This window comes from Orbicella franksi, chromosome 7 (genome assembly GCF_964199315.1).
Source record: "Orbicella franksi chromosome 7, jaOrbFran1.1, whole genome shotgun sequence".
NCBI classification, from domain to species: Eukaryota; Metazoa; Cnidaria; class Anthozoa; order Scleractinia; family Merulinidae; genus Orbicella; species Orbicella franksi.
In genome coordinates, this window is record NC_138151.1 from 17,453,869 (window position 1) to 17,480,772 (window position 26,904).

Below are 26,904 nucleotides of genomic sequence, written 5' to 3' on the forward strand. Positions count from 1 at the left end.
ATCCTAAATTCCACTCAGTAATCTGTGATCTCACTGCTTTGTACATAGCCAGTTGACAGTAATTTTGTTTATTTGCAGTGTTCAGAGTTGGGAGAATAGTGCTTAATCCCCTGACGTGACTTAGGTCATTTATTCATTTATTTATTTTTAAATGCTCGAACTGTGTGGGGTATATATAAAGAAAGAAGACAACATCCTCGGAGACCCAGGGGCATAGGTTAGACTTCTCCCCGCCCCTAGTGACTGGCCCTGGGTCTGTGCGAAGACAACTGATCACTTGGGCTCACTACGGTTTGGTCAGCGGTTGTGATGTAAGATGTGCGCAATAGCGGAGCTGTGGCCGTGCCGCCATTTTGTTTTTTTCCGACAACTGCACGAAGATTGGAAAGAGTAAAGCCGGGAAAAAGATGGAAACCCTTGGTCCTGCGGATTTTGTGGCGTCTGCATTGAATGGAGGGGCAGCCTTGACGTGCATGGAACTGGATGGTTCAGTGGGTTCAATGTTGCTAAAAGGAAAACGCTTCAGCGATCTTGATATTCTTGATCTCAAAGAAGTACAAGGTAGTACGTACCCACCCGCGGTAAGTCTACTTCGTGCTCCGTAAAGATAAGCTTACTTATTTTAACGCGTTTTACTAATAGTCAGGGCTTGAAATAACGGTCGATCAACGCACAATGTTCGGTCAGTTGATTTTGTCCGGTCAGTTGATTTTGTCCGGTCAGTTGATTTTGTTCGGTCAGTTGATTGTGTTCGGTCAAATCGTTGGATGACCGGACATTTTTGTCCGGCCGTAATTTCGTGCTCTTCTTGCCCCTAGGATTTTTTGAGCCGCCATTTTTTCCTTGCTGTTATTTACAATCATGCTCGACGGACTAAGCCCTTGTTTTCACGAGAGATGTTTATCTTGGTTTTGTTTTAACTTTACTGAAGTGAACACAATACCAAACCTCGGTAAATGGCGGCAAAATCAAAAGTAAGCCAACCTAGGTTTTTAAAAATGTTGAAGGACCGTAGTCAGAGTTGAGCATAATAAAAATTTAAAAACGATCTCTGGCTAAAAATTTTTATAGATATACGAGCTTTCGACTGTTAGATCTACAGTCTTCGACGGGTAAAGATGAATGACGAAATATGAATATAAATGAGTAAAAATAAAAAGAAGCTAGGTTTATTGACAGTTGGACGCCTCATCAGGCATGGTTTAGCTCAGTAACCGATGGTAGGGACTTAAGAACATTTTTTCAACTACTTCTAATATACTTTTTACAGATTAAGCTGTAAAGAGCAAAACATTAGGGAAAAAAATGATACCTTACTCATTAAATTTAGTTGAATGGTTCCACAAATACAGAACTTTAAACATGTGCACGCAAGGCGTGCAAGAGTTATTTTTTTTGTGAACTGAAAGTCTTGGAAATAGGAGCATTCATGGAACTGTTTACAGTAATGATTTGGCTGATTTGACAAGTTTTTTTGGTTGCGATGTACAGCAAGAAAGAAACTGGGAATTTATGATGTACATATGATGTTACATCGGTAATGGTAAGATAACTAAATAGTAAGCCATAAAATGTCTGACTTAACAAACTACAGTAATCTTACATGTCTCCAGATTAATGTAGATACCATCTTATTTTCTAACAGGCAATTTGATTTGTTCTTTGATACAACCCATACTGTGACTGGTGTGACACGCACACATGCATAAATTAACTCCCTCGCTCACCGATCACATAGCCCTTCCAACCCCCAAGAAGAATTTTTGGTCAAAAATACTCATGTTAAGAGAACTTTTCACATTTTATACGAGTCGTAAGTTTACCCTTTTTACACAACACAACGCAACAACACTACTACACTGAAACATAGTTAGTAGAGGGGAATGGTTATGAAACCCGGCAAACTTCAAAGGACGATCTCTTTGTTTAGGTTTTTGCTTGGTCACGTGATCGCGACCGTGCACAACAGAAACGCCAAGATGGCGTCCGAAGTCTCGTAGAAATTGAAGTTCGAATCAAAAATTCTGGTTTTGGCTGTTAAATTTGGTGTTGATTGATCGATTATCGTTATACCAGGAGATAATTGTTCTGTGTTTGGCTGTGGCACAAGTAGAAGGACCAAAGGAGTAGGAGTATGGAAGTTACCGAAGGCAAAAGATGAGGAGCACACGAAATGGAGAGAAGAATGGCTCAGGGAAATTACGAAGACAAGAGAAGTTGATCGCGACTTTAAGAGACAAGTAGAAAACGACAAGGTGTTTACATGCGAGAAACACTTTCATCCGGAAGATATTGAAACATGTAAGTAGTAAAATAGAACAACTTCTGGTTAAATACATTGCGAATTTGCGGTGATCTGTTTTAGACTTAGTGCATAACACATAAACATTGGAAACATTCTTAGGCAAGCTAGCTCCAGATTTTCTTCAGTATTTCTTTACTTAAATTACCTTGTTTTCTTCTGCAGTTCATTCAGAGAAAATGACGAAAAAAAGCCAAGATTTGGCACGTTACCTGTGCTGAATATGCCGAAAAGAACTCACGATACTCCTAAACCGAAACAAAGAACTCCTCGCTCTGTAGTGAAAGATCATTTGCCAGTGCCACGACAGGCCGTGTATAAGAACTTCAAAGAACTGTGTCAACGAACATCAGGGCTAAAGAACTTAAACGACTGGAATATGAAGTTAATGAACGACAGATTTGTTGTAAAAAAGATGCTGGACCCTTTCCTCATTCCAGAATTTGAAATTATTATCGATGACAGCCTTGGCTTCACAATTAAAGTTTTTGGATGCTTTTTGCCTGAAGATCATGCACTGTATCTTGAAAACCTAAGGTCAACCAGGCATGTGACTGTATCCGAACTTGTAAAAAAGCTAGAAAGCTATAAACTGTGCAGTGGGGTGCAACCTGGTGAGCTGACAAGCAAGCTTTTCCATCATGTCATACCTTTGAGTGCTGATCCACTGTGTGAAGATGATCCAGGTCAGCTTTTCCCCATCAAAGGCTACTGGAGACTGAAGGACTGTTCAGTAATGTGCGATGAAGAGGAGTCTGTTTGCGAACCTTGTAGTGAGTATCTTACAAGTGCCATGAAGGTAACAAAAGCAAAAGAGAGACGACTTGCTACACCTGCCCATGTGAAAGCACCAGTGTCAAAAACAAATCCGGAAAGGCTAAAACTGACCTTGCAAAGCCAACGCTTAAGATGTGCTGAACTTGAGGAAAAACTTAATGAAATGAGCATGGAGATTCAGCGAAATAGCATTGAAGTTGATCATGAACTCAGCAATGATTTTGCAAGTATTCTCAGTGATGCAGATAGGGAAATCACACCATTTATGAGCCTGTTCTGGCAACAGCAGAAGAAGTTATTTGCCAGTACGGCCAAAGGTGTCCGTTACCACCTCATGACTATCAGATTCTGTCTGTCGCTTGCCACCAAGTCTCCTGCATGCTACGAAGAGCTGCGGAACAGCAACGTCCTAGTACTACCTAGTCAGCGTCGTCTTAAAGACTACCGCAATTTCATCAAGCCAAAGAGGGGTTTTCAGGAGGAAGTTGTTGAAGAGCTAAAAACTCAAACTAATTCCTATTTTGACATTCAAAGATATGTGGTATTGCTGTTTGATGAGATGAAGATAATGGCAAACCTTGTACTGGATAAAGTGACAGGTGAACTTATTGGTTTCACTGATCTTGGAAATCTAGAACTGAACTATGGTGTACTAGAGAAGGTAGATGAAATTGCTACTCATGCCCTAGCCTTACTGGTACGTGGTGTTTGCACACAGCTTAAGTTTTGCCTAGCCCACTTTGCAACAACTGGTGTTACTGCTGCCCAGCTGATGCCTTTGTTCTGGGAGGCAGTTTGCATCTTAGAAACCACCTGTAATTTGTGGGTCATTGGTACCACTTCTGATGGTGCTTCACCAAACAGGAAGCTCTACAGACTCCACAAACTACTTGATGGAGATGCACCTCATGATGTGTGTTACCGGACCATAAACCTCTTTGCACCTCACCGATTTGTGTATTTCTTTGCTGATGCCCCTCACCTGGTAAAGACCACCAGAAATTGTCTGCTTCACTCAGGCTCTGGAACATGCACTAGGTACATGTGGAACAATGGACAATTTATCTTGTGGCAACATATCTCACAGATGTTTTATCAAGACGTGGACAATGGACTGAAACTGTTACCAAAGATAACCTACGACCACATCAACCTTAACTCATACTCAGTTATGCGTGTGAATCTAGCCGCACAAGTGTTAAGTGCAACAATGGCTGCTGTGCTTAAGACTTTTGGTCCTACAGAAGCTGCAGCCACATCAAAGTTTTGTGAGATGGTGGATGGCTTCTTTGATTACTTGAATGTGAGAAGTACAACAGAGCATCAGAAGAAACGAAAACCTTTCCTTGCCCCATACACAAGTCTTGAGGATGAAAGATTCCAATGGCTACTGGAGTTCCTAGATTATTTAAAGAGATGGAAAGAAAGCACAGAAAACAGGCCAGGAAATTTCACACCGAATGCCAGAAGTCGAATGTTTGTCTCATGGCAGACTTACGAGGGATTCCAAATCAGCGTGCATTCAGCTATTGAGGCAACAAAATTCTTGCTTCAAGAAGGCATGGAATTTGTTCTTACCGAGCGATTTTGCCAAGACCCACTGGCAGAGTACTTTGGCAGTCAAAGGAAACTTGGCCGACGAAATGATAATCCAGATATCAAAACATTTGGGTACAACAACAACACTATTCAAATTCAGCGAGCAGTGTCCTGCCAAAGTGGAAACACAAGAGGGAGAAAGGACAAAAGGAGAAGTTGGGAGCAAGTTATCGATGACCCGCTACCTAGCCGAAAGAAACCCCGAAAGTGACAGTGACTAATTTTTAACTTAGGCTCTATTCTGGAATTTATGACTGTCCACATGGATATAATTATGTATAGAAGGCAGGGTTGTTCACAGCATGATTAAGCTATTCCAGGACAAGTGAAGATTTTTGTTGCAGTTTTTAACCTTTTCAGTGAGCTTTATTTCTGTTTACATTTTCTTACTTCCAGTTGACTTACCTCAAATTCTATAAAACATACTATCTGATAAGGACAATCTTTTTCCAGGGAAATTGAACCCTCAAGCAATGTTTAGTCCTGATCTAGTGTTAGTCAGCTTTCAAACAATCCAGCCCAGATTCCATTCATAAATTATTTGACCCGTTTGTACTGAAGATGGAACTGAATTTATTGTTTTATTTGACTTTTCAATACAATTAGGAGTTTTTAGTGACAACGAAAATAGTACAAATTTTAAGGACTGTGTCAAAACAATGGTACCTTTGGTTTGAATGAATTTACTTGGCCCTTTATAGTTGGCCATTAATCGCATAGTGTGTTGAGGTTAATGAAGACTTGATTTTCAGTGTGCTTTTATACATTTCAGGAAAGTTTGTTTTTAATTTTAAACATTAGGCACTCAGTCCCAGATCGATCAAAATAAAACTTCTGCTGCAAATATTTTAAAATACATCAAGCCTATCTCAGACTATGCCTCTGGACCAGTGTCATGAAAGCTGAAATGAATTTAAGCATTTTACATGCACATGTACTCTGAGAAAGGCATGGAGACCATTAGCGAGAATTTTTATGTTGATCATGGGGGTTAAGTGTCGACTGATCGGGAAAAAATACTAAACAGCCTCTTAACTGACACCCTTTAGGGTTCCAGAGAAATAAGGATAGTTGATTCAAAGTGTATCTAAAGTGTGATTTTATTCATAGTAAATAAGTACAAGGAGTATAGTTTAAGACTCATAATAGTTTTCATTATTGACCTCACTGGTAACATGTGGTTGTTGTTACACATGTTTAAAAATTCATTGTTTTACCAATAATGAATTCAAGTTTAATTAAAATTAGAATACTTCTAGCTCCCTGGTGTTAACATGAAATTTATTGTTCTCACTGGTACAATGTGAATGGTGGTACTGATCTTGCTGCAATCCTTCCTGTTGATTGTTGTATTTTGCAGCCCTGTGTCTCTAATAACCTCTTCTGGTTTTATACTTCTTTCCGCAGTCAAAACAAATAATTTCTTCACGCTAAGCCTACAAAGACATCAAAAAATGATAACTGTAAAACAAGTAGACTACTAAATAGTTTAAACATCAAAAATTCAATGGGGAAATTGTACGTTTGCTTTTTTCGAGTATTGTGAAGGAAGCTCTATAAATTGCAAGGTTTACCCATATAACCAAATCACTACATCTCGGAGCTTTGAGCTTTCTCGAAGCTTTTATATAAGTAATCCTTGTTTCAAAAGAGTCCTAGATGAGATTTTCATCGAAGGAAAGCCATATATAAGCTCAATATTTGCGTGAGCATTCGTTAGATTTCGTTTGTTTACACGAGTCGAGCAGACTATGCGTAGCAAACTTAAGAACAGTAATGCGAAATTTCGACTCAAAATCACAATTTTTTTAGCCTACATTTCTAACTGTGACTGCAAATTATTCCTCAACTTCTTTAGTGTCTTCCAAAACGTCCAAACTGGCCACAAAATCGTCTCCCCACAGAAACAGACTGTCTGTAGTGTCCGCCATCTTGAATGAACTTGTGCACGGTCAGAGCCACGTGACGGGTCTGTTCAACATCGGAGACCGCGCTATTGTTTAACCCTTTGAAGTTTGCCGAGTTTCATAACCATTCCCCTCTACTAACTATGACTGAAAATAGAAGGAAAGTGGAAAAAAAACTTCTCTGACATGTTGAAAGTCTGATTTAATTAAATTGCACTTTAACTTGGTGCCACACAGTCTTCAAAGAACATTTTAACAGTTTTCATACTTTTTACCTTTAAAAATATCGAACTGAAAAGAATGTCGTAAAAGGCCCATGAAATAAAAATATCAAACTGCTACTGCAGAGACGTAAAAGCCGTCCAGAAATGAAAGCTTCTTTTTTGTTTAAGGGGGTAGGATACCCTAAAATATGGCAATGTTCATGAAAAATTCAATTTCTTGGAAATACCAGACTTAAGGCCTTTGAGGACTTGTCAAAAAAACTCTGAAACGATCTTGCCGTGTGAAATTTAAGGAAAGTACACAGAAAGTACACAGTAGCAACGGCCATAGCAACGACTGTTTACTATAAGAACGTGACTAAAAATATAGATTATTCTTAACTTATATGAACGAAACTATTTAGAAAAAACTTTTAAGACATGCACAACTCGATTGGTATAATTAGTTGTGAAAAGCTTTGCCTCAAATTGCCATCACAGACTCATTCATTTCCCTTATGAAAAGGAATATTTCCCACAACTGCGGTAACTTTTTACAAAATAGAACAACCATTGTACCCCCTCCTCCGAGATCCAATCTGCAGCCCCCTCCCGCTATTTGTGGCTCGTTAAATACTTAATACTTCGTGCAAGAAACTTAACGTGCATTTTTCTCAAAAGTTCACTTTTGTACCGATTGACCTGGCGCCAACATTTCTACTTTGCAAGGTTTTTAAGTAGAATTCCCGAAACTTGGGCTCATCAAAGACCAATAGTGTCGTTATAAACCAAAAAATCGTAACATTTTAAGGTCTGTCACGTGACATGAGATGATTTGTCCACTGGGTGTGGTAAAAAATAAGGTTATTTGCAAATAAAGCCTGTAAAAAGCACTGGAAATAAGAGTTAACTGTCAAAACTTAGGTTCATTGCACAGAACAAAACAGAAACTTACACGATATGCTTATTTGACAGTCAAATCTTGTTTTGTGAAAGAGCAGAAAGTGTTGGCGTCAATGCTATAAAACACTACCTCAAAAGGCTGTGGCTGGTTACCATAGCAACCATTTTGAGTAAAACTCTAGAAATTTAATTTCTCTTCTTGAGCGCAATAGCACACAACTGATCTTTCTTCACCATATTTAAACAAACGTTTTGGTCCATTTGAGGGTACCATACCACCTTAATATCCTGGGAACAATAGCCCATAACTTGTCAGCTCTAACTGAATTTACTTCCATATAAAAAACAAAAGTGTTACGTTACCATTTGTAACTAAAGGTAGCAAACATCTCGTGGGAACAAGTGGTGATGATTTGTCAGCTCTAATTGAATTTACTCCCTGGTCAAAAACAAGAGTGTCAAATTACCCTGTGTAACTAAAAATAAAAATATCTCGTTATATTTGCATACAACAAGGACAAAACAATCATTACCTGCACTTACTATTGTAAACATGAGAACTGTTTCAAATCTAAATAGTCTCGTCTCCTCTAAAACATATCCTAAGAACTAGAATCGACGATTCGTGACCTCTAATTGAATTTAATCCTTGTGAAAAACAAAAGTATCAAGTTACCTTTGGAACTAAAAATAAAAATATCTTGTTCCATTTGCATACCACTAACTCATGAACTGTTTCAATACTCAAGGCTCATCTTGTTCATAACTTGCCTGCACCATTACACTGAACATTATGCACTCTAAAACAACCTAATGTACGTATGTAACTGTCACACTCCGCTCCAAACCGGACTAAAAATCACACACCAGCAACATAATCGTCAGTCTTTATTTTTCAATTACCAAAATTCTTGCGTTTAATACAATAAAACGCTCAAGACTTCATATACCTCACTAAAGTTATCTTGAACAAAAATACTTTCCTTTTTCTTCAACTACAAGTGTTGGTTATTTATGTGAATAAGCGAAAACCCTAATAACATTGAGGAGAAAAGATTTAGTTTCATTAAAACGTATCTTTTCATTCCAGTAGTAAACAAGAACCATAATAATTATAAAATAGTCACAGAATAATATCTTTTTGTTCTGTTGACGAAATTAATCCAAGTCTCTTCGCTTTTCGCATTGAAACTTATCAATGGGTGCTGAAATTAACGACACGCCCGGAACAATCATTATGAACTCTGCAGCAATATTTAGGTTTCAATACAACACGCAAACGATTTGAACCTGATCACAACCTCTTCACATTCCCAGTAGTGTATTCCGCCCCCATAAAATAGAACTGATCCTATCTCAGAAACCACATCAACTTGTATTTCATTCACTCAATTCATCTAAGACTCAATTCAAAAACTTATCTAATGGGAAAAGCTCACCCTTCATCGCATGTTCGTAGTTATATGCCAAACACTATGTTTCTTTGACTGATTATCCACTGAGTTGCAAATGATTATCAAACCCGCCCACAAAATCCTCAGCCTAACCCACAGAAAATGTTGAAGTGAGCCCAACATATGAATACTTCCTCCTCTTTTATAGAAGATTAAATATGGCCGTTCTGAACTGTATCGGATCAAATCTTCTCACATACCATTTACCTCTACAACAAGAAATTTGATTGGATGTTTATAGTAGATCCAATCTGATTGGTGTGACATACATACATTTCTCACTCACTCACTCACTCATCCATTGACCCGTTCATAACATGCGCGTGAACATCTGCATTTGCCGTTCCAGAACGAACAAACTGGAAGGGCAAAAAGTTAGATGAAATTGATGCAAGAAACATAAGAACGTCTCTCTAAGACAGACTTTTAGCTTTCCACTGCTATCTCTCTACGGAATATTTCAAACTTTGTCCCTCCAGAGCTAATATTTAGAGTGCCAAAAAAACTAGCACGTGGCAAAAAACAGAGGTCTCAAACTCTACAAATTACACGCGGATAACAGCGGAAACCACGCAGACCTACGACCTCTAACTGCTCTACTCTGGTGAGATGTCCTCCTAAAACCAGGATTATCGCTTAGCGAAATATTCAAAGATCCCCCTATCGTACCATACAAAAGGGGCAGATCCTCAAAGATATATACTAGTTCGAGCAAAGCTCTCAAAGCGGCTATTACACGTGGATAGGAGTTGTTTAGGCCTGTCACCCCATTGTTATCACCAAATTCTGCGTTGTCTGGAGAACGTGATCAACAACGGCTAATATTTCGTACTACTATTTGGAATTGAACGCATTCGTAGCATATTCAACAGCGGCAAGTTTTAATACCGACAGACACTCTGGATAGTTCTAAATAAATGCGAAATTCTAAAGTAAAATAGAAACACAATTTTTCTAGGTGTCGTCCTCGCCGTCGCCATCGTATATGCGTAAGGTCCCTAACAACGCCTGAAGACCGACGCCGATCTTCACACGAGCCGAACCAAACGCATAATTAAAGGTCAAAAGGTACCATTTTTCGCTATTTTGACTTTACCTTGAAAAACCACTGACCAACAAGACCGCTTTTGCTATTTGTTTGGTGAAGCAGTTCGGTTCGACTGAATTAATAAACAGGCGTTCTTTTAATTAGTCGAGTCATAGTCACCATGGTTGAATCGACCCAAACTGTCATTAGGCTCGGCTCATGTGAAGTACAGCGTTTGACGCGGGCTTTAATAATATCCAACATTCTTTAGTCAAAGAGGAGGAAGCTAGCAGTGAGACTGACAAGCGAGACTAAGGAAGACGAGAGTGATGACAATGATTTTGTTCATATTGATTTAAGGCTGGTTTTCACTAGCGTCGGAGTCGTAATCAGAAGAGCAGAGGTACCATCAAGCGAAAACCAAACCGACGGGGTCTGAAGCAGAATACCGATTCCGCTTATGACTCGGTCGCCTATGACGATAGTGATCTTGTGAAAACTTGATTATCGGAGTCACAAGCACAAATTTCTGCATTGTGATTGGTTGGTTCTTCCGCTTGTGCCTCGATTCGGACTACGACAGTCTAGTTTTCACTGGATCATAAGCTTCGGAGTCGTAAGCGGAGTGGGAAGAAAATGGTACTGTTCCGATTCTTCCGACTCCGATTCCGTTGAGCTTATGACTCTTACATTTCCCATTTCCGATTTTCACTAGCTTGTAAGCGCTCTTACGACTCGGACTACGACTCCCACTCTGTCTCCAGTGAAAACCAGCATTAACATGATGATATTAATTTCGTAGCATCTGACGATACACCCACATTCGTTGTTAACAGTCCTTCCAAAAGACAGCAAAACTCTAAAACTTTCAGACCTAGGGTTCAATGACTCGTCGCCTTCCTGTGGTTTCAAGCTGGCTTCAGTAAGGTTAAGCAGATGTGAGTGTATAAATTCCCTGGACGAGGGCGGAACATAAGTTCATCACTCCAGTTCATCACCACTGATGAAGCTGTATCTTCAGCTTGCAACCTGCTACAAATCTACTGGAACATAGTCCGCTAATGTGCAAAGACACCAGTGCAAACAATGTTTGCCAGGGTTAGCTCTTGGATTATGAGTCAGTCAACGCGCCAGGTATATACTGTCGGGAGTAAGGGATGATGAAAATCACAATCGGAGGGAGTATAAAAATCCAAGACAATTTTTAAACTCGGGCATTCCTTTGGAAGCCCGAGTGAATGGGTTTCCTGTTTATTGGCAAAAGAAAAAATTCTTAAAATTCCTTCAATTTTTATTACAATATATGAAACCGACTCGGCGTAATTTTATATATAGATGAAATGTACACAATTGTATTTAGCCTCTTCTAGGCGTTCAGTTAGTTGGGGCGCAGCGCGAAAAACAGCCGTTTTTCGCGCTGCGCTCCAACTAACTGAACGCCTAGAAGAGGCTAAATTGTTTATAAAGAATAGAGAAAGTGTTACTTGTTGAGGTTTTCACTGTTAAATTCTTTCAGTAATCAGTGTAAACAATAAATAATAGATGTTTAAGTACCAGTATTCTATCCTAAGTGGTTGTATGATTTCACAGTAGTGAACTTAGCATTGTTGCTGTCTTTTCCTGATTGAATCCAAGACTGTATTGCATAAAAAAACTGTACTGTGCGCACTTAACCGACTGATAACTCTTGCCATAATGTTTTCGATCAAAATGACCACAGCTCAGAATATTAAATTATACAGTAGCAAGTACGGCTGTTCTTAATTAAAGGACAACTCTGTCCCTAAAATATTCTGTAAAGTAGTCTAATGTGACTTACTAAATACGAGCCAGCAAAATGGGACAAAATTAGAAGTGGGAATTTTAATGATCCCGTTTGTCCTCTTTTTCTTGCGCGAACTTTATGAATACGCCCTCATCACGCATCCGCACCTCGTCTGTAAGTCTTCCTTTAACAGGGTACGTCCGCTTAAAAGCTGGCGAGTTTAGGCTTTCCCCAAAATAAAATTCTTTATCATCTATATAGCGAAAATTAGGATTTACGCTAATTGAGTAGCCAAATGGCAGAGTTACATTACCCACGTCGGCCCACGAGGGTGGATAGAAAATACGATAGTGAAGTACACTCCACAACAAAACGAGGGAATATTCAGACCACTGACAAGCTTTCGAAATCATTATGTCTTCTATGCAGTCGTAAAAAAACACAGCAAACCCCTCAGGAGAAATCAACAAACTTGGTATGAAAGAACGTTTCATACCAAATTTATAATGGCACAAGAAAGAAAAAACAATAGCTGTGGCACATGCCTGAGAAAATCTTGTTCCGCCACCCAGTAAAGACCACTCCTGTCCCATCTTTCTCTTGGTCTCTGCAGCAACAGATAATTCAGGAACATAGTCTGTCAAGAAATTTAAAATAATTATCATCATGACCTACAGTGTAGTACGTATGATAATTACAACTCATCATTAGATATTACTGGTGGAGTTTCTCAGCACTCTATTTATTCCCTTTGTTATTCCTGTGTATGGTATAGATGTGTCATGGTCCTGGAGTTGACATCTGCCGATGACATTTCTTACTACAGTGGAATCCCGTTAATACGGACACCAACGGGACATGATTAAGTGTCTGTAATATCTGGGTGTCCGTATTAAGCGGGCTAAGTTAAGAGAAGACACATGAGCTTTTTAGTTGTCGGGACAAAGAAATTTGTCCGTTGTAAATGGGTGTCCGTATTAAGCGGGTGTCCGTTGAGCGGGGTTTCACTGTATATTCTATTTATTAGTCTCGCTGCTGATTACTCTTGTTTCTATACAAAAAAGTTATCTAAATGCCATCACATTCAAGCAAAGACAAAATTTTGGATGATTTATCATTATTATCATCATTGACATTCCCCAAAATTGATGACAGCAGGGATTTTGGCTTTTAACACCATCTTTTTCGTCGATATTTTTTTGCCCGCCTTGTTGGCGTATTCCTTAATTTAGCAAGTTTTCAAATCATGATTGTAATTGATGCGACGCAAAAAATAATGGCTTTCTTGAAAAGCTACCGTTCCGCGAGTTTTACTGCTTTGTTCCTCTAATTGTTTAAGGAACAAACTTAGAAGACACCAATAGGAACTTGTTTTTAGTCCGAAATCAGTCCTAGGAACAACGATGTCTGAAATCGGAACAACGGGTTCCTTTGGTCTTAAACAAGAACACGAAGTTCCTTTTTTGTTGCGAGTAAAGGGAACTCTTTGTTCCGTTTTTATCTTTTCAGGAACAAATGTTCCTTTTCGAATGGTTCCGATTTTGTCGAGTGTTCTCTTTTACACAATTCGTTCCCATTGACCAGCATAGTAAGTTCCGGAGTTCAATATTAAGGAACGATTGTTCCACTTTAGTCTTATCTTATTTGCAATTAGGAACGTGCTGTTCCTAATCGCTGCTTGTCGTTCCCAAATGTTTTAATTGGTCCCTTTCAAAAGCAATTTTGGTCCTTTTTTCTGCTGAAAGCATGGAAACAATAGTTTTGTTTCCAAACTGGAATTAGTTCCGCTTTAAGTTAAAGAGGAACTAGCATTCCGTTGTTTTATTTGAGTCACTTAATGGGAACGAGGGTTCCTATTTAGCGTTGGTGAACACGAACACAAGTTCCGAGGTTACTTTACCATTCTAACATACGCGATCGAGGGCAAATTCAATTTCTAGCCTGGCTTGCCTGCTGCATGCTTTATCAGGTAAGGGCAGGTTGGGACAAGATGAGACCTGCCCCTTTGTTCCTTTGTTTGGTTTTATTGTGTGAGAAGCGGGCCAGATGGATAACAAGTCAGCTATTTATTATAAATACAGTAGTCTCGCGAGAAACTTCACATATCAGATATTAAAAGATGAACAAAAGAGGAGTGGAAATCGACTGGTCAAAGTTAGAAAACGCATCTCCTAAACCCAAACGACTTCACTTAGAAGAAGACGATTCTGATGGCCTTTTTCACTGCCCAGTGCAAGATTGCAATCATGATGGGTTTACAACGGCAAGAGGATGCAGAAAACACGCAAAGAACAAACATCGTTGGTACTTTTATTTCGACGAAAAGCCAGACATCACTCAGATTGAATCAGGCCAACAAAAAAGCAACAAAATGGAGGTCAGTGATCACAAGATTCCACCTAAATCTAGAAGAGTTGTCTCTTTTGCCATGTGAAGTGAAATCGCACAAGATTTCTTGTCCTGGCTCACCGGCAGTGGCGGAGGTTGTAAAAGTGATCGGCAAGCGCACCAAATTGTCAGCAAGTGTTTGAAGTTTCTTAAATTCTGTTGCGAAGAAGAGGAGGATCTTACATTTGAAATCGTTGACTTTAGTCTATGTTCGCCCAATCTACTTTTCAAATTTGTTGACATGATGCAAGACGAGTGGAATCTCGGGCACGCAGGGCGCATAGGCTATTTGGACGCCATTGCAGAATTAGGGGATTTCAGAAAAGTCAATGGAGCTTCGGAATCGGTATTAAGAGGATTATCTTCCACAGAGCTGTACTTAAAACGAGTCCGCAAGACCGTCTCCAAGATGATGCGATTACAATGGACGAGCGAACTCGATATCGAAGCCTTAGAAGCCAAGGGACACTGGGCTACGCTAGAAGAGCTCTTGGAAGTCGTAGGGCGTTATTTGCCGCGCTACGAAAGCGTGCTAAAATCATGCAAGGATGATCCAGGTACAATATCCCCACTAGACTTATCGTTTGCTACCAAATTTCTCGCCGTATATTTGTTTATCAAGGTCAAAGGATCGCGCCCGATGACATATCAATATTTAACTGTTGAGATGGTGAACAACGCTAAAACCAACGGCGGATTTGTCGACCAGAAAATGTTCAAAACAGCAGGAAAGTTTGGCTTCGATTCTCTTTACCTGACTGAGACTAGCATGCAAGTGTTAGATGGCTACATCAATCATATACGCCCTCTGCTCAAGCCGAACTGTGATTATGTTTTAGTGACGAGAAATGGAGGACAACACAACAAGCTAGGAGAACTAATGAGTAAACTTGTCTTCGATGCAACAGGCAAGTACGTTCATCCGACTCGCTATCGACAAATAGTCGAGACCGCAAGCTGCAGGCAACTTAGTAGCAACGCGCAAAGCACAATATCCGAGGATCAGAAACACAGCTCTGTCGTGGCAAGGGTTCACTATCAAAAGCAACGATCGCGTGACGTCGCTAGTAAGGCACACAAATGTTTGAAAGAATTGCACGGTGACAGGGGAACAGAATTAGAAATGGAAGTGCGCTCGAGGCTTTCAGACCTGTCAAGCTCTTCGCAAGATCAAAATGCTGACAATAGTGACACTCCTTCTACCGACGAGGTCGAAGTGATCACGAAAAAACAACCCGAGCGTCTAGCAGGCGTGCCGAGACTAACACGCGAAGATGCTTTCAGGCCGAACGAAATTGGCGCGAGAAGAAAAAATGTGATGTTCTCTCCTGAAGAAGACAAATACCTAAAAGCTGGACTTAAAAAACACGGCTTCGGTCAATGGCAAGCGATCCTAAGAGACCCCGAATTTCGTTTTCAAAAGGTTAGGACAGCCAACTCTCTGCTGAGCCGGGCGGCAAGAAAATTCGGTTCACCTTCTAAATTATACGACCGATAAAAGGACTTTGAAAAAAAAATCGTGGTGTGCTCTAGTTATCATTGGAACAAAACCAACTCAAACTGATATCATCCTCTTGAAATAGAAACAAGAAATGTTTTATAACGGCGTACTTTTCACCGAATTAACAACGGATAGATTCCAGTTATTACGATATTGTGAGTGTCGCAACTAATTTATGGGAGATTGTAGATAGTTTAATTAGTGGTACTGTTGGACTACTCTCGAACATTCACACAGGTATTTGTCTTTATTGAAGTTCTGATCACGAGGAAAATCAAACTCTTCTCACTGAGAAAATCGCTTGAAATTGATTCACGCAAGCTCTTGGCTTCATTCCAGTTCTGATACATTATTACAAAATGGAACTACTTCTGACTGGGAAAACAATAGATCAGTCTTTTCCACGACAAAGCTTTTCACTGATTCCCTGCGGAGGCTAAACCTTGACCTTTTGGCGAACACATTAGTCCGTACCGCGTAATCAAGCAACCAGATAGCATTTTTAACGTATTAAATCAACGGCTTTCTTTACGGCAAAAATACTCCAGATATATATTACTTTGTCCTTTTTATCTTCATTCAAAGCGTTTCTGCACCACAGGGTTTCCGATTTTTCGAATGCAACTAGTGTAGAAATCTAAAGGATGTTTTAAAGCATTTCCACATCTTAAATTCGATAAATATGTCAATTCTCTATGTAAACCGGAAAATCCGTCTTTTCCATCTCCAAAAAGAGAATAGATTGATGGTTGGGAACTTGCAGTATGGAGTGACTGCTCATAAAATCAGTATGCAAGACATTTAGATTTGATGGTGGAAAGGACGGATTTTCCGGATTTCCCGGCGAACTGACTTACAGTAATAAGGGGAAGTAATATAATACTTCTCTTTTTTACTGTAAGTATACTTACAGTAAAAAAAGGAAGTATTATATTACTTCCCTTAATTACTGTAAGTCAGTTCTCCGGGAAATCCGGAAAATCCGTGTTTTCCAACTTCAGAAAGCAGTGTAGATTAATGCTTGGCAACTTACAGTATGAATTGACTGTTCATGAAATCATTAATGCAAGACACTTACATTTGACAGTGGAAACCACGGATTTTCCGGATATCCCGGGAAACTGACTTACAGTAATACTTCCCTTTTTACTGTAAGTATACTTACAGATATAAAGAGTAGTATTATATTACTTCCCTTAATTACTGTAAGTCAGTTCTCCGGGAAATCCGGGAAATCCGTCTTTTCCGACTTCAAAAAATAAAAGAGTTGATTGATGCTTGGGAACTTGCAAGATAACTTCTAATAGTAATCTTTTTTGATTGATGGCGGAAAAGATGGATTTCTCGGAATGACGGAAATCAAAGTGAACCTTTCAAGTTTACATTAAGAGGAACATTCGGGCTTCTTTTTTGCGTTCCCTTAACACAGATGGCGAAGCACAAAGTAATGCTCTTAAAAATGGGTTGCAAGTAAAATTTATTTCAGAAACTGTTAAAATCTCATGTTTACCTTCTCCTTAGATAGACAACAGGGTTGAAGCCAGAATCAAATGGCTAATTGCCAAGATGAAGATCAAACTTTGTAAGGGAACAACAGTTTTGGGAAACGATCATCATCATCATCATCATTATCATTATTATTATTATTATTATTATTATTACTAGGAGTTTCAATGTGAAAGTGGGTGCTGGCGTCAGAACTTGAAGGAAATACTGATAATACGATAAGAAATAAACGGTATAACAGACGTTGGTGTAGCTTTTTAAAAGAGAATGAGGCATTTTAATAGCATGAATTTGTGAGTTTACCGAAACTGGAGCCGTCACGCAACGTGTCATCAAAGGTCATATCAAATCACATCAAAGCAAGGAAATCAAAATCCACAGGACGACATGTATTGTAAAGAATAGGCTGCTGTCTCGCTAGGGCTCGCCAGCAATAATAACAATAACAATAACAATAACAATAACAATAACAATAACAATAACAATAACAATAACACTAACACTAACACTAACACTAACGCTAACGCTAACGCTAACGCTAACGCTAACGCTAACGCTAACACTAACACTAATACTAATAATAATAATTGGTCTCCCTCTCAGAGTTGGTCTCCCTGTGCACGGTTCTAGGCCGAAAAAAAAACACATTCCTGTGAGGACACCAAAATGGCCACCCCGCTTGATTTTTGCAAGGGCATGTCACGGCCAGTAAACTGGCACCGTTTAATGCTAAGACATGTGATAAGACATGTGGCGAACATATGAGTATGTGAGCAGGCCATGTGAGCTCGTCTTTCCGATGGATCTTTTTTTTGACTTCTTTCCATTCAGTCGCCGTACGCCTCGCTATTATGTGCTCTCAGCGTTAGATTTTGGCGAATTTAAACGCTTCGACGGCAGCATTTCCCGCAATCTGAGGGAATTGTCCTTGTTTATTAACACGACTTGGCTTTGGGATGATAATCGTGGGAACAGCTACATTTTGATTGCATTTGTTGATTAGTTCCAGTCGCGACAGATAGCTCAGTCTTTATCCGGTCGAAATTTTATTGTTTGGAATCGGTGGAAAAGTACTCTGAAGGCGACATCCATAAGACTACTTTATTCATCAGAAAAAATACTCGAATTATTCGCAAAACAAGCACGCGACTGCAAATGCTAGCTTAGAATAATGTACGTAATTTAAATATTCTATGAAACTTAAGAGATAAGACAGAAACTGGCAGCGTCACGCAACGTATCAACAAATCGTGACCTCTTCACTAGCATGGACTTTGACACTAGGCATATCTGACTGTAAAACCTCGGTTGCTGCTGAAAAAATGTTGATTTTAGCAATAGACAAAGGTAGAAAGTCGGCTAGTGAAATAATTTATTTACGATATACAATTATATATCAAAGTGAGCGTCTAACGCACTCTCATAATCTCTTATTACTACTAGTTATTATTATATATTTTTACCAGATACATGTAAGATTCAAGTTTGTTTGAAAGAGTACTCAATAAATTTTGTTTTCATTAGTATTAAGTAGTAATAGTTATCACTAAAGCTGCCCCCGCTTCCTTTTATTTCTGCTGATTGAGAATAATTGAACATTATTGTATGAACTAAAAAAGAAAAATGTTTTTTGCAAACTATATCACGTCCCAAAACTTAGGCATCTTACCATGAATATGATTCAAACAATCAATTAAGTTAACTATTTAAACCAACACACTCTATTTAAGTCATTCCAGACAGTTTTACAAGACAAATTGAACACATGACATTCTTTACATAATACTCTCACGAAGCATTTACATCAGAGAAGTTTACCATATCTCGTTTGAAAGGATACAAAAAGTACTCTCTGGAAAAAATAGGTTGCCTTCATCGTGACAGGGCAAAAGAGAAGGTACAAAAAGTCATGTCGAGGCATTGAACAGGTACGAGAAGCAGGAAGAAGAAAGATAAAGCCGTTTCATTTTTAGAAAATGACCCGGCAAAATACTCGAACAATCTCAGTCGGCAGTCGAGCGAGACTAACCAAGCACAAAATTGGCCTTCGTAATAAAAAAATGTTCTCGAGACTAACTTATTTAAAAAATTCAACTTTTCTCAGTCTCAAAATAACTGGTGACACACTGATTGATTGATGTCAGGAATGAAACATCAAAACATCGCTTCTTAAAATCAGTTAAAATAAACACGTAACCTTGCTTTCCGATGCGAATGTTCCAGTCCATTTCAAGGCATAGCAGCGAGCAAAGTATAGCTCACTACAGCCCACGGCAAACTGTATCGCAGCTATAAGGGGTCTCCGACTCTATTTGAAACTGATTTGAGAATTACCAACCACAGAGGACACAAATTTGCACCGTCACCAACGCTCCTTTCATTCAAAACTCGAATCGAATGGCCTCGAGATTGACCGCAACCGCAACCGCAACCGCAAGTTTAGAAGACCAATATTCAGTTTGGTTAAAAGTTTAGTCCTAATTTTATGATTTTGCTGCAAGAAAATATATCATATATACATATAAATTTATCCGAGATCATGTTAACAGCATGGCTTAAGCAAGGGATGCAAACATTTCCTGAGCAAGGCACAGGAATTTCTGGAATTTGTCAATGAAAGTGGGTGGAGTAGGGACATGAAAATACGAGTCTGTTTCACAGTTTGGTAATTTTTAAAGTTTGAAGATGGAAACTTCGTGACATACAAAGTAGACCAAAAGAGAGAGATTTAATTTAATTATTTTAAATTTTTTGTTTTTCAATTAAGGTGGTAGACCTGACTTTAACATGTCTATTTTGGATAGAAGTTTCTCCAAGTTAAGAAAAATGTCTGAAGCAAAAACATATTAAGCTGAGGCAAGTTAAGTTAGAAGCTTCAGAAAAATCAATTCCAATGTCAAATCAATGTCCGAGAATTTTCTCACCTCAGATGACCAATCCCATTTCAATTGTGGGCTCAAAACTAAAAGATCTGCATTTTACAGCATATATAAGATCACATTTAAGAAACGTATGGCTGACAGTAAGGAGAATTAATATTTATACCTTGGAAGTAAGAGGAAAAGAAGTGAGCTTACAACACGAGGGATTTATCGAGATGTGTTTCTCAATATTATCACCACCTTGTCTATGGGACACCGTCGGTGTTCAATCAATGGGAACCAAGTGCATTTCCCCATACAGACGTCGAACCTCAATTATCCAGACTCGTTGGGACTGGACGAAATAGTCCGGATAATCGAAAATATGAATATTAATCAGAACAAAACTGTTTAAATAAAGCAACATTTAATCATGAAACAGTACTTTTACAAATCGTTTGGAAAACAATATGGTCTACATCTTGAACCTCTCAACTCTGAGCCAATCTGAACTCATTTAAGTGTTCTTCATTAGTTACGACGCGTGCGAGTGCTGCTTTTGCTCTTTAAAAGCAAAACAAACTTGCTTTTAACTGCACTTTTCAATGCTATAGTTTTAAAAAGACTATGGCTACCGATCTTGATCATGACTAATAAATATTCAAGTCAAAGTTAGGACTACTGAAAAAGTCTGGATAATCGAGAAATCCAGATAATCGAGGCAGGGATAATCAAGGTTCAACTGCAGCATTGGCCGTAAGTGTGGCTTACCCTGATAATGGCCATGTTCATTCATAAGGCTCAAAGTTTGTCGTAGAATTCAATCATATGGTATTTTTTAAAAGAGAACTGAATGTAGTTCACGCATGCGCATTACCAGTGTTGGCCACTGAAGACGTAAATCTTGAACGATTTGCATGCACGCAAGATCTCACTGACTCGCAAAAGAATTTTGTGTAGCTGTATCGCAAAACCGTTCAAATCAAATAAAGGGAAACCCTCTAAAAGTGCTCATCCCAGGAAATGCGTTGAACTGATGATTGCTACTGTGTGTAATGAAATTACGTACACTAACCCAAACAAAAGTTTGCTCAAAACTGCCAAAATTTTTATGTGACCTTCACTTCATTTACTGAATGTTTCCGGTAGTAAAGCGCCCACTCTTTCTTCTTCCTTTTTATTGTAATCATTTTAGGAGTCTTAGTTTTCGCCATGGGTCTTGTCCGTAACCGGGTGTTTCTAGAACTATGACCCTCAAAGACTAACACTTAAGATTTAAGACCACATCAATAAAATTTTTTAGCACAAATATTGTAAATATTGAGATGTATTATAGACCAATTACATGAATGGCACCGACTTTGAATAACAACAACTTTGAAAACCTTAGCCTCGTACTAATGTTTCAAGGGAAAGAAAGCACTCTTCTTATCAATGCGAGACTAAGGTTCTCCAACATATTGTTATTCAAATGGGGCGCCATTTATGCAACCGGTCTATTGAACTTCAAAAACAATTTATAAGAATAATATTGAGGAGTGCTTTTGATATTCAACCTGACCCTTCATTCAAAGATTAAGTAATTTTGAATCTTGAGAGTATTTATGACTTCAGGTTTCTTTTCCAAGCCAGCCTGCTATCTGATAGTTTCAATTATAATATGGTTTTAATAACAAGCCATGTGCATTTTTATGACACAAGAAATTTGGGACTCTTCTTAGTTTTATTTACCCCATTCCATTTTTTTTCATAATTTGCCTCTTCCACCCTTCCATTTAGGATTCTTAAGACATGTTGTGTGAGATTGTGACAACTGGGGCAGTCATTATGTTTAATTTAAAGTTAAGGCGGGGCAACATGAAGACCGTATTTTGGCTGGGTATTATGGTTTTAATGCAAATATCTCGTTTACGTCTCAAGCAGTCAAGAATCTCTCTGCTCATCCCGCATTTCTGTTTTGGGCTGTTTTGTAAATTTTTTGGTGATTTTTAGGCATATTTGGAGATAAATAGTTTTTCTGACAGGATAAGTAAAATTTATGGAAATAGGAAATTTTGAAAATTTGGCGTTGTTTTAAAATGAGAATTTAAAGTTAAAAATTGGTAGATGTACACCAAACAGTTGTCCACCAACCCGGGGTGCCCTTTCGGGGGCGTTCAACCGTCAGATGGTGTTCCATAACCTTTTTTCCCCTTTTAATCCCTCTTTAAACTTCCTAAAATTTCACTTAAATTCATGTTTACCCCCGCCTTAAGTGCAACATGTAATCGTTACATAAAAAAAAAAATATTCTTTCTTGTGACAGTATTTTTTCCTTGGCACCTCTATTTTTTTAATTTTAGGTCACTGAGCTTGGAGCACTGTGCTTAAGTGGAGACTTGGCAACCCTTTCATTAAGGATTCCATACATTAACACCTGTAATGTCGTAACACCCGTAATAACATTGCTAGATGAATCTATTGTTTAAAAGTTTATTATTGCTATCATCATCATCATCCCCCTTCTCCTCCTCATCATCATCGCCCCCATCATCATCATCATCACCACCATCATCATCTTCATTATTATCATTATTAAATCCATTTTGAAATCACTGGTTATCCTTGCAATCTGATTGGCTCTCAGTGGTGCGATTTATTCACGAATCGCACTATTTTTTGCTCTTAATCGCATCTTTTTCTTAGCCAATGAGAATGGGACAGTAAAACAAAACAACCAATCAGATTTCAAGATTAGTTTAAAGTAATCAATAAAATTTCAGGAAAATGAAAGGCAAAAGGCCATTGTGTGGAGAATTTTGCAACTACTATTGCCAAAACTTTGTTGTTATTGTAGTTTTTTTCCAAAAAAATTGACGAATTCAATTAGTTACAGTTTCTGAGTGACTATTATGAGCTCCTTCAGGCTGAAGATCCACTTTAATGGAAGTTTCCAACTGTCGGTGTCTATTTTGACGAATATTTTGGCGATTTTTCTTCAACATCTGCTCAGGATCCGTATGATACCGAGTCCAGTAAAACATAAACAAACGAAAACCACACAAAAACAAATTCAGAGCCATCTCAAGATGGTAGATGTTTCCAGGTTTCCGGTAGTTTCAAACGAAGCAACAAAAGAGCCCAACCCTGTCGCTGTGAATAAACATAGTCAAAATATGTCACACTGCACAAAATAGTAAATGAACGAACGTCTTACGAAGCCCGTGCCAGTCCCGCCATCTTGGAAATATCTTAAAACAAATGGCGCCGCAAGAACTTGACAAGGTCCTAAGTATTGAATCCTACGCCGAAGTCACAAAAAAACGGAGATGATAACGAGCTGGACTCCCTTAAAATCATACCATTGAACGACATTTAAAAGGAAAAAAAAACGTTCTATCCACTGGGCATCGTGCACTCGAGGGAGTTTCACAACTCAAAAGAAATCGACAGCAAAATTACACAGGATATGCACCTTTAAAGTGCACCTAACCCCAAAATTTTTTTCGCTAAAACAAATCTAGACTTAATTTGAAGCATTTGGGCGAAGAAATTTTTGAATTTGGTTGAATCCTCGATTTTCTATGCCCTTTCAAAGTCGCTATTAAGTGTTTCACGACCGCGTTTTAGGGAGTCTGGGGCGACGGTACCTGATGACGTCTACCCAGGAACCAAACACAATAGCGCCTCAGTCAACTCACTGTATTTGCTCGAGAAAATAGAATGCAAAACTAATCGTTTCGATGTATTTTGGGACTAAAACGTCCAAGTTTTGTCTCAGAATCATTTCTTTTTCGTCACTGGAGTCAGAGTTAAGTTTCGATTCGGAAGGCTCCGAAATAAACTTCGATCGAGGACGTTCGACAACTGTGAACTCACTGCTTAGAGCTTTGAGAGCAATTTACAATATTTCAAGCGACGACGGGGAAGACGTCTTTGCGGACGAGCTGCTTGTATATTAGGAATGGAAAGCTAGATACGAAGTGGAGGAGCAGGCAAACGAACAGCAGGAAAGAAAACTCAAGGACTGCTTTGGATGGTAATTTCGTCAACTAAACATAAGATTCCCACGCGTGTTTATAGCCCGTTTACATTTGTCCTTACCGAGAATGTATTTTGTCAAGGTTCTGTTAAATCCAGTTTGTGTTTTACTTTCAGTTGAATGCTTCATGTTTATAAGAGCGACGTACGTGTTGCAGTTTTCGAGACTTGATGACCTCCAAAACATTGGCTTGTAGGGTTCCTGTTCGTAGCGTCAGCTTCAGTAGGTCGGTAAATGTTTCGTCTAATAAAGTCAGCGTTGTAGTTGTTTTTGTGAAAAACACGTTCAAGCTATACCTACACCTGTCACTACAGTGACTATACCTTACATTAAGGGCACTTCTGAGACCATCTAACGGATCCTACAGCCCTACAACATTCGTGTAGCCCACAAACCTACAACTACGTTACGACACTTACTGACCAACGTGAAAGACGAACCTAACGACAGACAGGGAGCAGTTTACAAGATCGAATGCTCCGACTGCCAGGCTTCCTACATTGATGTGACTGGCAGAAACCTTAACACGAGACTGACTGAACACAAACGAGCCACGAGAAATGGCGATGCCAACAATCACATTGCTGTACATCATCAACCGACAAACCACAACATTGACTGGGACTCTGCTCAGTGCTTAACCTACATTACAAACTATTTTCAACGACTGACTCTGGAAAGCTGGTACACTAACCTAGAACAAACGCCTCTTAACAGATGTCAACAACTACCGGCGCCTTACAAACGACTTATCCACGACAGAAACGAAACCGACAAACGGACTTCTAACAGACCGACTTAACAATACACGGACCAAAAACCGACCTACTTGACTAACAATAGCCGGATCGAAACCCACCAATGACTGATGACAAACTTTACACGAGTCTTTCAGCCAATACCATCATGGCTATACTGACCAATCACGTTCAACAGACCAGACTTATAACATCATCGACTGACAAACACTATTCACTTGCCTCTGAAGGTGACTTCCGCTCAGTTGTCGAAACGTCAGTCACCAACAACAGTTCTTTTCAGAATTACACTCACCCGGACGATCACACTATACGAACTACTGATACTCCTGGGTTCAAACCATTTACTGTATTGGAAAGTATGCCTTTTAGCAAAAAGTACCATTGTGAGAAAACACAAGAAAACTGCACCATCTGTCCTCTCCCAACAGTAAGTTTAAGTCTTGTTCCAAGTAAATATTTACCGTATGCCATCTCTCCTAAATACTTTTAAGGAGAAGGTTCAGTAGCCTACACTGCAACAAAATTCTACTGTTTCATATTGTGTTCCAGATAAAATCCATACCCTTGCAGACCCTGCCACCAAACATTTGTTTACTCCCCCACCCAACTTCCAACCATCCTAAGGGGTCACCACCTTATTGTGGAGGGATGGTTTTTGTATCCGTGACCCTATGAGCTATGTCAGCTGGAGTCTTGTACTTCTGGTAGGTTGAAGGATAGGGACCAGACAAATTATTGTGATCACCTGGCTGTTCAGGTTGGGTGTTGGGCTGAGGGCTGATAACCCTCTACTGTAAAAAATGAGACTATAGCAGATACAGAAGACATTCAAATCTCTATCAACATCAGTGAAGCAACAAGGGCTCATATCATAACACATGCATTTGGAGCAAACCCCTTCCTCTGAACACCCCACTGAAACTGCCAGTTCACCTTCATACTTTCCTTTTCAAAATTTTAAGTTTTGAACTCTCCCCCCGCCCCCTCCTCACTCCTCAGAATTTCAATTGACCTCCCTTGAGGTGGATATGGTTATTGTCTGGCACCACAATTCACTTTTTGGTAAATTATTCAGATCAGACAATTGTCTCAGCAAAATGTTTATCTGACTAAAATGCAATTTAGAGATTTGCAATTCCAAAATAACTACATGTAAAAACTACAGTTAAGTTAACCTCTCCCATTCCCAAACAAAAAGACCAAACAAGCGTGACTAGAATAATTGTTTCATTAAAAATGCCCCCCCCCCCCCCCCAAATATAGAAAACTAAACTGAAATAAAAATAACATCCAAAACAAACACACCGGCAATGAGCATTATTAAACAACTGGATCACTGGATACTGCAATTTCAGAGTTTTCGTTGTCTTAGCTATCAGGGGTTATGAGCCATTGTGCCATGCTCTACAAATATGGAAAGCGTATGCATGATTTTTTGAGCATTTTTATTGTTATATAAGTCTAGTTTTCTATATTTTGGGGGCCATTTTAATAAAACAATTATTCCACTCGTGCCTGTTGGATATGAGAAGATTAAAGCCAAATTAGCGCTACGCACTTTGCTGGCTATCTAATATCTCATATCCAACACGCTGTTGTGGAATAATCGATAATCATTCACTCCCTAACGGGTAAACAATGTGCGATCCAAACAACAACAAAATGGCCGGTGAAAAGTTGTGTTCCGCCAGTGTTTCTGAAATGGAAATCCTGAGAATACAAGAAGATACTGTACCAGAAAATACAAAAAAGTCTTCAAAGTTTTGAATTTTCAATTTTCATTTCAAGTGAAAATAAAAACTTTGATTGCACAATGAAATTGTTTTGCAAACAGACTTTTCATTTAGATTGCTGATTTGAACAGTGTTAAAAGACCATTTTGCTAGATTGTGATAAACAAGGATTTTATCCCAGGTTAACTAGACTTGC

The 26,904-nt window shown here is 38.9% G+C and overlaps 2 protein-coding genes and 1 pseudogene across 2 annotated transcripts; 2 read left to right on the plus strand and 1 right to left on the minus strand.

Moving 5' to 3' along the window:
* The first annotated feature begins 407 nt into the window (after positions 1 to 407).
* LOC145492635 (uncharacterized) lies at positions 408 to 6,108 on the plus strand. The gene is made up of 3 exons (XM_081472056.1): positions 408 to 581; positions 2,061 to 2,308; positions 2,468 to 6,108. The coding sequence occupies exons 1-3, from the start codon at positions 408 to 410 to the stop codon at positions 4,887 to 4,889; spliced, it is 2,844 nt and encodes a 947-aa protein (XP_081328182.1). The 3' UTR covers positions 4,890 to 6,108.
* A 5,849-nt stretch (positions 6,109 to 11,957) lies between these two features.
* On the minus strand, positions 11,958 to 12,602 carry LOC145492636 (uncharacterized). Its single transcript, XM_081472057.1, has one exon. It carries the CDS (start codon positions 12,600 to 12,602, stop codon positions 12,036 to 12,038), a length of 567 nt encoding a protein of 188 aa, XP_081328183.1. The 3' UTR covers positions 11,958 to 12,035.
* A 1,315-nt stretch (positions 12,603 to 13,917) lies between these two features.
* On the plus strand, positions 13,918 to 16,201 carry LOC145492952 (uncharacterized; annotated as a pseudogene).
* Positions 16,202 to 26,904: the final 10,703 nt, after the last annotated feature.

Excerpts from the sequence above, each read along its gene's own strand:
- LOC145492636 (XM_081472057.1), bottom strand. The coding sequence starts at position 12,602 with ATGATAATTATTTTAAATTTCTTGACAGACTATGTTCCTGAATTATCT.
- LOC145492635 (XM_081472056.1), top strand. The coding sequence starts at position 408 with ATGGAAACCCTTGGTCCTGCGGATTTTGTGGCGTCTGCATTGAATGGA. Across the intron at positions 582-2,060 it reads GTAGTACGTACCCACCCGCG|ATTATCGTTATACCAGGAGA; the intron begins GTAAGTCTACTT and ends GTTGATTGATCG. Across the intron at positions 2,309-2,467 it reads GATATTGAAACATGTAAGTA|TTCATTCAGAGAAAATGACG; the intron begins GTAAAATAGAAC and ends TTTCTTCTGCAG.